A 15164-nucleotide genomic window follows, 5' to 3' on the forward strand; every position below is an offset into this window, starting at 1 on the left:
GTACTAGATTTAATATGAACTAATTACAACCAACTGAAATTCTAATCTTTCTGCATAGTGTTTTTACATGGATATTTCAGACTATTGGAATTAGTTATTCGGAAATGAAAAGAGGCCTTATGGTTTATTACAAATGCTGCATCAATGCAAGGCAAAACATAAATGATTGCAAAAATACACAGAGCAATCACAGTTTCTTATGAAAGGATTAAACTAAAAATGAAAATCCAGAAAATTCCTCTCCTCGAACCAATGATAGCATCAAAACTTGAGCAACCAATTAGTTGGGCAGGACTGGGACGGCAGGTGGTGTAACAATCCGATCCAAAGTCGATAAGAGCAACGGTGAAGTTCATCGCTGTCTACACTACTTGGGGTATGAGAGTGGAAGATTGTCAAAACACATTATTCATTGCTGTCTTCACTAGATCAGGTTCATCAATCCACTTTGAACTCTGCCTACGCAAAATCTCTTTCTTCTCTTTCTTTTGCTCCTCAATCTTCTTCTCTCTCATCCTCCAATGTCCAAGCTTCTCTGCTCTTTCTTTCATCTGCGTCAAATACAAAATTAAAACACACGCAACTATATTTCATCTTCAGACATAGTTATCATGCTGGAACTAAGTTTTTCCCACATATTCAAGGTCATTTGTGCACATTCCTAGTAAAAGGAAACCAAGTTACTGAAACGGAGGAATATAGTTAACATTACCGATCCTATTTTTAACTACATGGCACTAGAAACAGACAAACAGCAGTTCAGCCTTTTTTAGGTACTGTCCTGGGTGGCGGCCCAGAAAAAATTAGATAATAAAAACACCATGACAAACATTACTAATAGCCGGGGTGCAGAGACAAGTTTAAGTGCTTAGCAATGGTTGAGACTACCAATAACTTCAGCACAGCAAGTACTCTTAGTTAGTAGAGCCACTAGCAAATTTTACAAGTTGCAACCTCATACTTGAATTCGGGCAATTTTCCTAACCATTTAAGAGATTGTTTTGAACATATTAGTTTGTTTCAATGACTACACTCATTTCAACTCATTTGCTGTGAGCAAAACCATCAAATTAGTAGGGTCAACACTATATTACACCCACATCATTCTAAACACATTATTCACAAATTTAACAATATACTATATGGTTTATACATGGCATATTCAGTTGGGAGTGGAAAATCAAGACTATAACAACTATTAATCCTTGATCAACAAGCTCTAGACACTGGATATTAACCTTAAAATGACCTTCCGGTGAATTAAGTAAGTAGCACAAACAAACTAGTATAAGTTGCAGTCTTTAAGGTTAGCAAAAGTTCAATTTGATTTTAGTTCAGTCTTAATAAATGACGACAGTGCAGCTGCAAAAATATATTTTTCCGAAACAAATATAAGAAAACACTACATTCCATATACCACACTGCATATCAAAGCCTTGGAATTATACTACTAACAGTAACACTAAGCAAGCAAACAAATCCTAGTCCACTCACAATGGCTACCAAAACTACATTTTCAAACGTTAATACACACAGAAATGTTAATACGGAGAGAAATAACCATAATGATTTTTTTTTTAAAGAATCAAAAGAATCTGTAAGCTCAAAGAACAATGTTAAACCTAATTCTGCAAATTATACCAACAAAGAGGAAAAGTGCGTTATTTGCAGTCCTGTTATGCTATGCCTCATAAATTAGAGAAATCGGAACCAATAACGGGAAAATGGATGACATTCGGCATACCAACATCTGCCGGAACTCCTGTTCAGCAGCCTGCCTCTCGATGGCCTCTGCCTTCTTCTTCGCGTCCTTGGCCAGTCTCCTTCTTCGTTTGCAATCCTCAGCGCCTCTTTTCTGGCCGTGTCCTTCCGCAATTTCTCGATCCTCTGCAGCTCCATTTCATTGATGTAATCCTTGCGGATTTGTTTCAATTGGCGGCCGTAATCACGCCGGAGCAAGGCCAATTGCCTGTTGCCTTCCTTGGGGTTTCGCGGCGGCTTCCACGAGTTTGTCTAAGAGCTTGGGGTGTCAAATTCGTGCTGGTGGCGGTTGGCGAGTGAGGATCCGGATGTGGCGGTGGTGGTGGTGGTGGAGAAGCGACGGAAGACGGTGGATTCGATGGGGCCTTGCTGGAGTAGGTGACGAGAGAGCGACATTTGCGCGCGAAAATAGAGAGAGGGTTCAGTTGAAAGGGTTTTTCTCTTCCGCTGGATTTGGTTTGCCTAATTTTGATTAATTATTTTATTATCACATAATTATTAATGTCACTCATATTTTATAATAGTAAAATGGACCACACTAAATATATATTTCAATATTATAATGTTTTTATTAATAAAAAAACATTTGAACCCTCAATTATTTCTTTATTCAAAATTTCAAATCACATCTTACAACTCAAATATGCTACACTTTTGAAGAATTATTACTCATGAATACATCATGCATAATACATTAATACATCTAGTTCAAGCTATTATAATTGGTCAATGGAATATTTTATATAAAAATATTATTATCTTACATTTAGTATAGTATAAAATAAATTAGTAAATTATTTTAAAATTAAAATTGATATAGATAAATCCATCATTTTCCACAGCAAGTTCATTGTGTTTTATATAGAATTAATCATATTTTACATATAATTCATAGTTTCTATTTTAAGATAAGATTTTAGCCTAAATATTTAGGGTAAATATATATATATATATAGGTATAATATTCCTACTATTTCATCCCTATATGATTAGTATTTACATCTTGTGCACGCTACATATCTCTATGAAAGAGAAAGACCAATGCATCCATCCATTGACAAAATATGTAATTATGAATTGAATATAATTTAATTAGTGAATATAAGATTGGTTTGTCAACGAGTCTTAATTTGTAACAGCCACCTAATTTTGGTCCTCTTCTGCACTAAAACTTCTATAAGTCTATATATCGCTTGATTAGACGAGATCTATCAATATATATAGAGAAGGCAAATGTTACAAAATTATCATCAAATTTATTAGTACTTCACAGAGAGATGGCTTTCAGAGTTGCTTTGATAGGTTTTTTCTTAGTTATGTTTCTTTTGATTTCTTCACAACTGGCACACTCCTTTGACTCTGGTAGGTTCTTCTCTTTAGTACTCCTATGTTTATTAGCAATTGAGATTGTCACTATTTTAATTTTATTATTGTTGTTAATTGGTTATACACGTTTAGTAGACGCAAAAATTTGTTTTGGTAACACTTATATATTCTAAATATTGAGTCTGAAATTTCGAGATAATAATGTTTCTATTTTTTGTGCATGCTAATTTTCAGACGATACGGTCAATGATGACAACTACGGAGATCAATATGGCTATGGCGGAGGAAACGGAGGAGGCGGTGGCAATGGCGGAGGTGGTGGCAGTGGCGGAGGAAACGGAGGAGGCGGAGGCGGTGGCAATGGCGGTGGCAGTGGCGGAGGCGGTGGATACGGGGGCGGAAGTGGTAGTGGTAGTGGGGGCGGATACGGAGGTGGAAGTGGTGGTGGTAGTGGTAGTGGGGGCGGATACGGAGGTGGAGGTGGTAGTGGTAGTGGTAGTGGGGGCGGATACGGAGGAGGAAGTGGTAGTGGTAGTGGGGGCGGATATGGCCGTGGTGGCGGAGGAGGATACGGCCGTGGTGGCGGAGGAGGATATGGCCGTGGCGGCGGATATGGTGGTGGGTCCTGCCGTCACGGCTGTTGTCGTTGCTGCACCTATGCTGGTGAAGAGAAAGATGCTCAGCCTTAGGCAAATCATAGTTCAATAAGTTGTGCCACATCAAACTTCTTTCTCATTGTTATATTGCCTCCTTTTTATTTTCTTTTCTGTTGTGTTTAAATTGTGAATTCAGTTGTTACATTATACTAATAACAAAATGATACAAGGTTCTTGTATCAGAAGTCCGAATAGACGAACTCAATCACTCCGTCGATGCAAAGAACGTAAGAATAAGAAGATTGATGGCGAGAGGCAGTTTGTGTGTCTAGGGTTTTGAGAGAAAACCCTAGCAGACGAAAAATAATATGTATAATATTAGATTTCTTATTGATTGTGATGAATAAGAGATCTATTTATACCTAGACCTAGACGGTTCACTCTTCCTAAACATCGGGAAAGAACCGCAGAGAAAACCCGATGCCGGGCCTTATAACTTCTGCCCTGACTCAATAAAATAAAAATAAAAATACTGAAAGTAATTAAGTTCAAAACAAAAGGAAACGAAATAATAAACTACCAAAACAAGCTAAATGTAATCTTGAAGATGTTTGGGCTGCGACAATGACTTCAAACATAATCTTCCAAGTGCTTCGGCTTCTGCCTCCTCTTTCTGGTTCTATGCGCTATCGGCTCGTCAGCCTCTGGCTGCGAGGCGGTGCCGCTGCTTTCCTCCGACACTTCCCTCTCTTCGTCCTCCGGTTGCGGCAGTTCCGATGTACTCGTATCACAAAAGGTGTACTATTATTATTTACTTACCTAATATAAAAAATAATAACATCATACATGTGCACCAAAGATGCACCCAACTATAGCTAATCAATTATTGGATTAAAATGTTTTGAATCTCAAAATGAACAAGTGAGGAGGGAGGATTTTGATCAATTATTGGATTAAAATGAGGGAGGATTTTCCTTCACTTTATTGTGGTAAAATTATAATTTCACAACATAGGTTAAAGAAAACGAAAACATATGTGAGTGCGTGCCCATCATGCGCGCATACCATTAAATATGTTAGTTATAGCTTTAACTATGACATTAGTATTCCCCCACCATGGAGTGGCGTGGACATGAGGCTATCTCTTTAAAAAAAATAATCTTGAAACGACTGTTATGAGGATTGGGGCAAAACTGCACAATCAGTTCAGTTCGGTTACCAATATACTGTTCGGCGATTAGGGACCGATATGCTGTTCGGTGATCTGACGAACTGCAATCATGCTCGGTGATTGGTCGAGTTTGTAGTCGTGCTCAGGGATTAACCGAGCTCAATGTTCGGTGTTGAGCTCGGTGCTCAGTGCTCGGTGTTGGTGCTCGGTGTTGGCCGAACTTAAACGAGTTCGGTGTTGGTGCTCGGCGTTGGCCGAACTTAAACGAGTTCGGAGTTGACAGTTGTTATTAACTGATGCACGTCGTCGGATGCGACTAGTTAGTTAGCTTTAAATGAAAGCCGTTAGGTTTGAACTAGTTGTTAGATAAGTGTTAGTTAAATAGAGCCGAGCTGTAAAAAAAGAAAAGAGAATTTTTTCATCCAAGAGTTTTGTAATCTTCCACACAAATAAAACACAAGATTTCCATTGACTCTCCAAGAATTGTTTTTGGCTTATTCATTTTCATATCAAGTATTCGTTCTTCTCGTTCCGGAATCGATCTCGTTGTGATAACAAGATTGAGTCGCGTATCTGATAGCATTAAAAATTGGCGCCGTCTGTGGGAATCGAAGAAGGACGACGAATTCAACAATGTCTACCGCAAAGTTCGACGTTGAGAAATTCACCGGCGAAAATGATTTCGGCCTGTGGAGATTGAAGATGAGAGCTGTTCTGATGCAGCAAGGCGTCTGGGATTATGTGAAATCCAAGACGGACAAGAAAGAGATTCAAGGGATGGATGCGGCGAAATGTCAAGAACTGGAATACAAGGCGTATAGCTCGATTGTCTTGTGCCTCAGCGATAGAGTCTTGAGGGAGGTTCAGAAAGAGGATGATGCCGCGGGAGTGTGGGAGAAATTGGAGAAAATATATATGGAGAAGTCAATCTCCAATAGGTTGCATCTCAAGCAAAGATTGTTCAACTTTAGATTTTCTGACTCCAAGAATCTGGCGGATCAGCTGGAAGATTTTCGAAAGTATATAGATGATCTTGAGGGTGTGGATGATCCCATGAAAGATGAGGATAAAGCTTTGATGTTATTGAATGCTCTGCCTCAGAGTTTTGAGCAATTCAAAGACTCAATACTTCTTGGAAGGGATTCGAAAGTGACTTTGGAGGAGGTATTTTCTGCATTAAAGCTGAAGGCAATGCAGAAATGTGTCAGCAAGCCAATCGATCAAGCTGCTGAAAGCCTCAATGTGAAGGCGACTTCAAAGAAACAATTCAAATTCAAGAAACCCCCATCTGACAAGTGGAAGCCAAGATCATCTAAGGAAGGAGATCAAAAGGAATCTAGAAGCTGCTTCTGGTGTAAGAAACCAGGACACATCAAGCAAAATTGTTTTGCTTGGAAGAAAAAGCAATCTGAAAACCACAAAGGAGATGGTACAGCAGCTATCACTGAGGAAATTGAAGAGGCAAGAGCTCTCAATGTGGTGGAGGATAGCCCATTATCAAGGCTATGGATCATGGACTCAGGCTGCAGTTTCCATATGTCCTCCAATCTCGACTGGTTCCAAGATTTAAAGGAATCTGAAGGCTCGGTGTTGCTGGGAGATGACCATGTGTGTGATGTAAGGGGTGTTGGGAGCATATGTTTGAGGATGGACAATGGAATTTTCAGAACTCTCACTGATGTGAGATACATCCCATCCATTAAAAGGAATCTTATATCCTTGGGTCTTCTTGAGAAGAATGGCTACGAATTGACTCTCTTTGGTGGAGAGATGCTTGTCAAAAAGGATGGCCAAATGATCATGAAGGCTGTCAGAAACAATGTGCTCTATTATCTGAAAGCTGAGGCAGTTGCTGGAACAGCTAACAACACACAAAAGACCATCAATTGGCATGCTAGGCTGGGCCATGTGGGGGACACTGGGCTGATGCAGCTGGTAAAGCAAGGCATTATTCAGATGGCTGATTCAGAGATACAAAGAGCCATTGGATCGTGTGAAGAATGCATTCTTGGCAAAAACAAGAAGCTGCCATATGGAGTGGGCAAACATAACTCAACACAACCTCTCCAATATGTTCACAGTGACATATGGGGCCCTGCACCAGTAAATAGCATTGGAGGAGGCAGGTATTTCTTATCATTTGTTGATGATTTTTCAAGAAAGGTTTGGATAATGATCATGAAAGAAAAGTCAGAGACCTTCAAGAAATTTCAGGAGTGGTGTACTGCAGTTGAGCTAGAAAAGGGGAAGCCTTTGAGATGCCTAAGAACTGACAATGGGCTGGAATTTTTGTCCCATGAGTTTGATGAGTTTTGCAAGAGAAAAGGAATTAAAAGGCATAGAACGGTGCCTCACAACCCACAACAAAATGGGGTCGCCGAGAGAATAAATAGAACCATTCTTGAAAGGGTAAGATGCATGTTGATAGCATCTGGAATGTCAAAACCATTTTGGGCAGAAGCAGCCTCCACAGCTGTTGTTTTAATCAACAAATGCCCCTCTGCTGCCATTGAAAATCAGACTCCGGATAGTAGATGGTATGGATCTTATGGAGACTATTCAAAATTAAGACCATTTGGGTGTAGAGCATATGCTCACATCAAACAAGGAAAGCTGGAACCAAGGGCTCTCAGATGTGTGATGATAGGATATCAGGTTGGAGTTAAAGGTTACAGATTATGGTGCTGTGAGGAAGGGAATAAGAAGGTTGTCATCAGTAGGGATGTTATTTTCAGGGAATCTGAAATGCCTTTCTTCATGAAGCAAGTTCAGACTGTTGAGTTTGAGGTGGAGGGTCAGAGGGAATCCTCATCTGATGCTGTAAGAAGTCCACCAGATACTGTGAGAAATTCACAAGAAACCAGTGTTGGTGGATCCTCTGAACATGAAAGTAACATCAAGACTCCACAGAGACTGGTTGCAAGAGACAGAACCAGAAGAAGGATCAAGCTCCCTTCCAGATTTCAGGATTTTGATATGATGCACTATGCACTGGCCATAGCTGAGGAGATGGACTATCATGAGCCTTCAAATTACAAGGAAGCAATAAGGAGTCCGGAGAAGGATCAGTGGCTATTAGCCATGCAGGAGGAGATTGATAGCTTGTACAAAAATCACACATGGATTTTGGTGTTGAGGCCAACTGATCAGAAAACAGTTGGTTGTAAATGGATTTTTAAGAAGAAAATTGAGGCCTTCAACAACAATCAAATCAGATTTAAAGCCAGGTTGGTGGCCAAAGGCTTTACACAAAAGGAGGGAGTAGATTATAATGAAATATTCTCCCCTGTGGTAAAGCATAGCTCCATCAGGATTCTACTTGCCATTGTTGCTCAGAGAAATTGGGAATTGCAGCAACTCGATGTCAAAACAGCCTTTCTTCATGGAGAGCTCGAAGAGAAAATTTACATGGAGCAGCCTCCTGGTTTTGTCCAACCAGGAAATGAAGGAAAGGTGTGTTTGCTGAAAAGAAGCTTGTATGGTCTAAAACAAAGTTCAAGACAGTGGTATCTCAGGTTCAATGAGTTCATGCATAAGATCGGTTTTGAGAAGTCTTTGTATGATCATTGTGTCTTCATCAAGAGAAGAGGTGGAGTTGCTGTGGCATATCTACTATTGTATGTAGATGATATGCTGATCTCTGCAGAGCATAAGGAAGAGGTGGAGTTAGTGAAAGGTGATCTGAAATCTGAATTTGATATGAAGGATCTTGGAGATGCAAAGAAGATCCTTGGAATGGAGATCATAAGGGATAGAGACAAGAAAAGGATATGGCTAACTCAGAAAGATTACATCAGGAATGTGATCAAGAAATTTCAGATGGATAAAAGCAAACCAGTGAGTGTGCCCCTGAGCCAGCAGTTTAAGCTCAGTGTAAATCAGTGCCCTAAAGATGATAGTCAGAGAAGAGAGATGGATAAAATCCCATATGCAAACATAGTGGGAAGCATCATGTACACCATGGTGTGTACAAGGCCAGACATCAGCCAAGCCATAAGTGTTGTGAGCAGATACATGGCAGATCCAGGTATGGAGCATTGGCATGCTTTAAAATGGATACTAAGGTATCTGAATGGTACTCAGGATTATGGCATACTGTTTGATGGAAGTAAGAATTTTGATGCACAGCCTCTATTGGGATATTGTGATTCTGATTTTGCTACTAACATTGACACAAGGAAGTCCCAATCCGGCTATGTTTTCTGCATGTATGGAGCTGCTGTAAGTTGGAAGTCGAGTTTGCAATCTGTGGTGGCACTCTCAACAACTGAGGCAGAATATATTTCCATGGCTGAGGCCGTAAAGGAGAGCATGTGGCTGAAAGGAATCTGCTCGGATTTTGGAGTTGATCAAGGAGCTGTGACTGTATTATGTGATTCAAATAGTGCCATATGTTTGTCAAAACATCAGACATTCCATGAGAGGAGCAAGCATGTGGATGTTAAGCTTCATTTTGTGAGGGATGAAGTTGAAATGGGCTCAGTGAAGATTGAAAAGGTAGCTACTGAGCACAATGCAGCTGATATGCTAACAAAGGTGTTGCCCGGACTTAAGTTGAAGTATTGCATGGATTTGGTGAATCTGATTCAGCTGGAGTGATTGTGGAAGATGGATGAAATCTATGGATTGTCCAGTTATGTCCCAAGGTGGAGATTTGTTATGAGGATTGGGGCAAAACTGCACAATCAGTTCAGTTCGGTTACCAATATACTGTTCGGCGATTAGGGACCGATATGCTGTTCGGTGATCTGACGAACTGCAATCATGCTCGGTGATTGGTCGAGTTTGTAGTCGTGCTCAGGGATTAACCGAGCTCAATGTTCGGTGTTGAGCTCGGTGCTCAGTGCTCGGTGTTGGTGCTCGGTGTTGGCCGAACTTAAACGAGTTCGGTGTTGGTGCTCGGTGTTGGCCGAACTTAAACGAGTTCGGAGTTGACAGTTGTTATTAACTGATGCACGTCGTCGGATGCGACTAGTTAGTTAGCTTTAAATGAAAGCCGTTAGGTTTGAACTAGTTGTTAGATAAGTGTTAGTTAAATAGAGCCGAGCTGTAAAAAAAGAAAAGAGAATTTTTTCATCCAAGAGTTTTGTAATCTTCCACACAAATAAAACACAAGATTTCCATTGACTCTCCAAGAATTGTTTTTGGCTTATTCATTTTCATATCAAGTATTCGTTCTTCTCGTTCCGGAATCGATCTCGTTGTGATAACAAGATTGAGTCGCGTATCTGATAGCATTACAACGACCCTGTTTGTTACCTTCTTAAAAAAAAACTATAAATCGGGCGACCATGTCGTTTCCGATCGACTTTAAGGGAAGATCATGAAGCATTGTTTGGCGATGATCTATGAGGCGACCCCCCCCTCTTGCCCCCTAAATCCACCGTTGATTTGTCGTAACATTTTTTTAGTGTAAAGTTGAAAGTTCAAGTTATCTAGAAGGTTAGTATTAAAAAAAAAGGAATATATGTGCATAAAATCTAGGTTGTCTTTTTAACTCTTGAATTACCAATTTTTGGAAGGAAAAAAACAAAGCACTTTTTGTGTTTTAGACTTAATTTCAGCAGGAAAAAAATTGCGTTTGGTAAACATGTAGGTCTGCTTCGCCTTATAGTATACATTTACTTTCTACTACCAATAAAATTTGAGTATAAAATAGCAAATGGGGCTCACAATAATAATGATATAAGTACGTAAGAATAATGTTTAAATATTAATAGATATGCCAGAAATCGAAGAAGATTTAAAGAAGAATTTATGGATAATCTAATCCACACTCTTTGAAAAGTTTGGTTTAAATATTCTTAATTTATGGAGTATGTACGAATTATTACATTACTTCAGAATATCAGAACCATTTTTTATCAAATAAGTAACGGAATTTTCAAATTTTTAAACAAGCCTAAAATATGTGAAGAACTCTAATGTGATAATTATAATGCTAAGAGAATTAATGAGAAAAAAACATGAAGGAAAATCAAATTAAACCATTATATATCTCATACAGTTAAATATTCAGCACTTAGAATTGCAACATATGACTATGTTTGTCACAATTAATTTTGAAAAAAAACAGCTTTAATGCAAACAAATTCTTATATTATTAAATAAATAAATCCCAAATATGCAAAATTACTAACTATCCTAATAAACCAAAATAAGTACACTATAATGTCTCAAATCTTATAAAAATGCACACTTTTATATATTATCCTGGATCCTATTGAGTTTGGGATGAGAGGATTATGATTAATAAATTTCATCTCAAAGCTTGAGACCAATGCAATTAGGAACTGCATTTCCCAGAACATTCCACAAGATGGGGTTTTGACTCAGCCAATAGTGAAGTAGTCATATGAATTGCTTCAGGAACTCCGTAGCAACGAGCCTCCCTCGTGTGTTCACAGACAATTTCAGTTCACTAATCTCTTTATCGATGTCCTGCAGTTCAGAGATGCCAATGAGGAGTTAGAAGCCTTCATTTTTTCCCACTTCTTTCGGGATTCAGCATAACGGTTTATAAGATAGTTAGTTGGTGTGAAACTGAGCATAAACATGAAACAGATTTGCATTGAGATGTCTATTTATGGTTTTCTTCCCTAGAGGAATACCTAAGCTCTGTGAAGCTAAACAAGATATAGAACATTTTCCCAGACACTTTTCTTGTAATGGGTAATTCATCCAAATAGCCTACTTCAAAGATCTTGGACTAATAGAGAAAAAACTAAAACTACAGCTACCGTCAGCTAACCATTCAGGTAGGATAGAAATATGATATTCTGATAAGCCAAATAATTAACAAATGCAAACAACCAAACACAGCTGAACGTTAGGGTTATCTTCAATCATTCAAAAGAAAATGTCTTGTGATAATTTATTTATGGTTGATCAAACAAGTCTTGTATTGATATCGTTGCGTGGCATTAGAGCGTAAGAGGCTAAGAGAAAATAAAAGAAAATTACCTCCATGAACTGAACTATAAATTCTATCAGTTTCTGCTTCTGCATGTCCTCGCAGTGATAGTTGGTGATGAGAAAGCTGATGTCATACCCCTGATAAACCAAACAAATTCGAAGGAATACAGATTATAAGGGTATGCCTTGGTAAAACAAGGTTAGCAAAACTGATATCCTTACAATACCTGAGTGTAATACACTGTTGAGTAACCAACAACCATTAAGAACGTGTGGAAACTCTAAAGAAGAAAGGAATGGAAGATGTGTTCACAATTCCAATAGCTCCAAAATTTTGTGCCGTAAACTTCCATTACCAACTTAATGGAACATTAGACTACAAGTTCATTAACATTCTTTTTTTCCTTTTTTTTGTGTCCTCATTTGTATCTAGTATATTATAAAGATCGGACCCTGATTTATGTATCTCTTGTTTTGAAAAGATTATTGCAACAGTGTTCCGATCCGGAAAAATGCTGAATGTGGGCAATAATAAGAAAGATGGCTCCCTAGAAGAAGATGGTATTGACATTAATGATTAATAGGTATTATAGCAAAAGATATACCAAGCCCTCAGAGCGTTTTATAGTTGTCTTCACCGTTACATACTTACATTTTCATTTTGCTCATCCAAGTGAGAGAATTATGAGAAAGTTTTTTATTTCCTGAAGTTCAGTTGCAAGTGTAGTTTACTTGCAAAACCAATATTTGTCCATCATAGTTAGAAACACGTGTACTTATGAAACCACTGAGTTTTTAGTGAAAAACTAGAATGGCAGAATATATATCAATTAATATTGGTTCTGATGCTTGACAACGGCTACGTGCTTATAGTACTACAGGAATATGGCAAACCTGCACAGGTTTTCTTCTTAATACTTGAAATGCTTCTGCTCTCATGGACAAAAATCTAAGAAACTTCTTTGTCAGTATGTTCTCAAGTTCATCTGACTGCTTAACCTATAACAAAAACAGCAATACGAATGTCAGGTTTCTCATTTCTTGAGATGTCCAAACAGATTTTGCGGTAAGACTTAAGAAATATAATCAACATTAAAGTAGTATTAGCTTAGGACCTAATCACTCTACAACTGTACATAGTCAGTCACTCCTATATTAACTACGAATCAAAAGTTTCGGCCTACATAAGTCACAAGCCCTCCTTAACACATCTGACAAATTCACAATCGTAACAGCTTCAGTAACCATAAATTTCAATAATCAGCACTATCATCACCCTTTCCCCCACCCCTTCTTTTAACCAAACTAAAGACAGGCCTACCATATAAATTATGCACATTAAATCAAACAATGTTCTTTTGAAATGAGCATATAACCATCTTGAACTTTGCGGAAGTTCAACAGGACTGATAAAGATATGGACCGGTATCAACACAGGATAAATGTATAACTAATCAGCAACATCTGGCATAAAATGCAGAGTCTTTACAAGGCCATGAAAATTATGATTAGCAAACTCTTACTCAGTTTTTGAAAAGGTGAAGCAATTAAATAGACAACTAAGTTGAGATAGTGTAACCTTCAAAATGGTTTATATCTTGCCAATAAGCACAGAAGTAGAAAATGATATATGAAGCTTACCAGGATTTACCTTAAGGCTTATACACAATGAATTTATAGATGTTTCTATCAAACATTTCTCAGCTTCATTTCTACATATCAGAACCTGGATCCGGAGACAGACAAAGTAAGCAAAATCAAGCAAAAAGCAACTCAAAGAAAAAAATAAAAGAAACCCTGCTTACTACGAAAGAATTATCCAATGTTAAACTCCTAAGCCATATCTACTTTAGTGGACATGGCTTGATCATTTAAAATTGTCAACCTCTGATGGATCTATAAATACAGTTCAAAGAAGTCCATTTAATATATCAAAAAGCTTTTGCTAGGGGGCATGTTCAGAAGATGATTTAATCTACTGCTCTAACACACTTTCACAATGTTACTGAATGATGCTCCTGTACATAAAATTTTAATGCGAGCATACACATAGCAGGGGAAAACTTAACCCAACTCCCCCTTACCAAAACCTTCCTCCACCAATTCAAGTTTGTTTTTACTTACTAGAGGACCATAGACTACCTGATCTTATCACTTCAAAGTTTAGACCAATAAAAAACAATAAGTGGCAAAAGTTGCAGCATAAGGAGGCTACAAGAATTCTTACTGGATTCAGTAGAAGCTCTGGACTGGTCCTGAAACCACAAAGCAAGTGATGAAGTTTTCCACATAACTAATTACATACGGAGTATTTAGATAATCCTGGATATTATATCAATTCATGAACTGAATAGACATTCTGATGCCAGTCGTAGCATATTCTAGAGAGAAGAATACAAAGTTTTACATTACATCCCAATCTGCTCATGTAGTTTCAAATGGAGTCTGAGCCAAAATTGGGACAATTCTGAGACTTTCCCTAAGCTTCAACGACAAGAGTGACATGTCGAAGTCTCAAGAACATATTCAAAGACAAATCATGCCTAGCCAACTGATTCACTAACACTAATTTTCACATAGTAGTCAAATCCCAGAACACAATCTCCAGTTGGACATCATTTCCTCTTATTAACTATCCCCCTCCTTCCCAAATTCAACAACACTTTCATCAATTTACTTGCTCCAATTAAAACAGCATTATTGCACCAAATTCTAAAACTAGATCTTATTTAGTTCAATACAACAAATGGAAGTAAATAATTTGGTTACTATTTTCTAATAAAAATACGTACTTGAGCTCAACTTCTGGTTTATTGTGCCTCTCCACTTCTTGACATGGGAAATTCTACAGAAACCAAACCAAAACAAAGAATTACAAAAAGATCAAATAAAAAAAAATAAATTTGAGTAAGAAACGAAAATTTAAGCAATTTCCCAATCTGAAAAATGAATAAAAACACACCTGCAAGCACAAAGCAGCGTCTAGAGTATTCCGAATGCATGTTAGGTACAACCGCAATGAGTTCGCCTGCAATTATACAAACCGGACAGAATCAAAATGAAAGACACATCGACATAGACAGAGCTAAATGCGTTGGAAAAATATTTACAAGAAAAATTCTCACCATAATCGCGCGATCAGAAAATGTGGAAGAGTAATGACGGATCTTGGATTTTGGGGATGAATTTTGTCATATTTCAAAAGTTGAAAAAATGGTTAAAAAAATTCCGACCTACCGGATTCGAACCAGTGACCTAAGGATAACAGCTGAACCACTACAGTCCTCCGCTCTACCAACTGAGCTAAGGTCGGTTTAAGACATGAAGCAGGTTAAACTCTTAATATATCATATAAAATATAGGATTTAATTTTCCATAAATTCATTTTTTGTTAA

General features: G+C 38.1%; 1 protein-coding gene, 1 long non-coding RNA gene and 1 other non-coding gene across 3 annotated transcripts; all 3 read right to left on the reverse strand.

Annotated features, from left to right (window-relative positions):
* Positions 1-60: 60 nt before the first annotated feature.
* Positions 61-2188, reverse strand: LOC121807627. The gene is made up of 2 exons (XR_006051852.1): positions 1745-2188; positions 61-551 (listed from the first exon to the last, which is right to left on the reverse strand). It is a non-coding gene; the product is annotated as an uncharacterized LOC121807627 (long non-coding RNA).
* Positions 2189-10931: 8743 nt separating this feature from the next.
* Positions 10932-15055, reverse strand: LOC121807634 (actin-related protein 2/3 complex subunit 4-like). Its single transcript, XM_042207909.1, has 8 exons — positions 14895-15055; positions 14732-14797; positions 14562-14614; positions 13997-14024; positions 13421-13495; positions 12664-12768; positions 11818-11907; positions 10932-11295 (listed from the first exon to the last, which is right to left on the reverse strand). The coding sequence occupies exons 1-8, from the start codon at positions 14895-14897 to the stop codon at positions 11206-11208; spliced, it is 510 nt and encodes a 169-aa protein (XP_042063843.1). The 5' UTR covers positions 14898-15055; the 3' UTR covers positions 10932-11205.
* On the reverse strand, positions 14997-15082 carry TRNAY-GUA. The gene is given in 2 exon segments: positions 14997-15032; positions 15046-15082. It is a non-coding gene; the product is annotated as a tRNA-Tyr (tRNA).
* Positions 15083-15164: the final 82 nt, after the last annotated feature.

Source organism: Salvia splendens, chromosome 1, assembly GCF_004379255.2.
Source record: "Salvia splendens isolate huo1 chromosome 1, SspV2, whole genome shotgun sequence".
In the NCBI taxonomy this organism is placed as follows: Eukaryota; Viridiplantae; Streptophyta; class Magnoliopsida; order Lamiales; family Lamiaceae; genus Salvia; species Salvia splendens.

Excerpts from the sequence above, each read along its gene's own strand:
- LOC121807634 (XM_042207909.1), bottom strand. Across the intron at positions 14,025-14,561 it reads AAACCAGAAGTTGAGCTCAA|GACCAGTCCAGAGCTTCTAC; the intron begins GTACGTATTTTT and ends TTGTGGTTTCAG. Across the intron at positions 13,496-13,996 it reads CAGAGCTTCTACTGAATCCA|GTTCTGATATGTAGAAATGA; the intron begins GTAAGAATTCTT and ends CTCCGGATCCAG.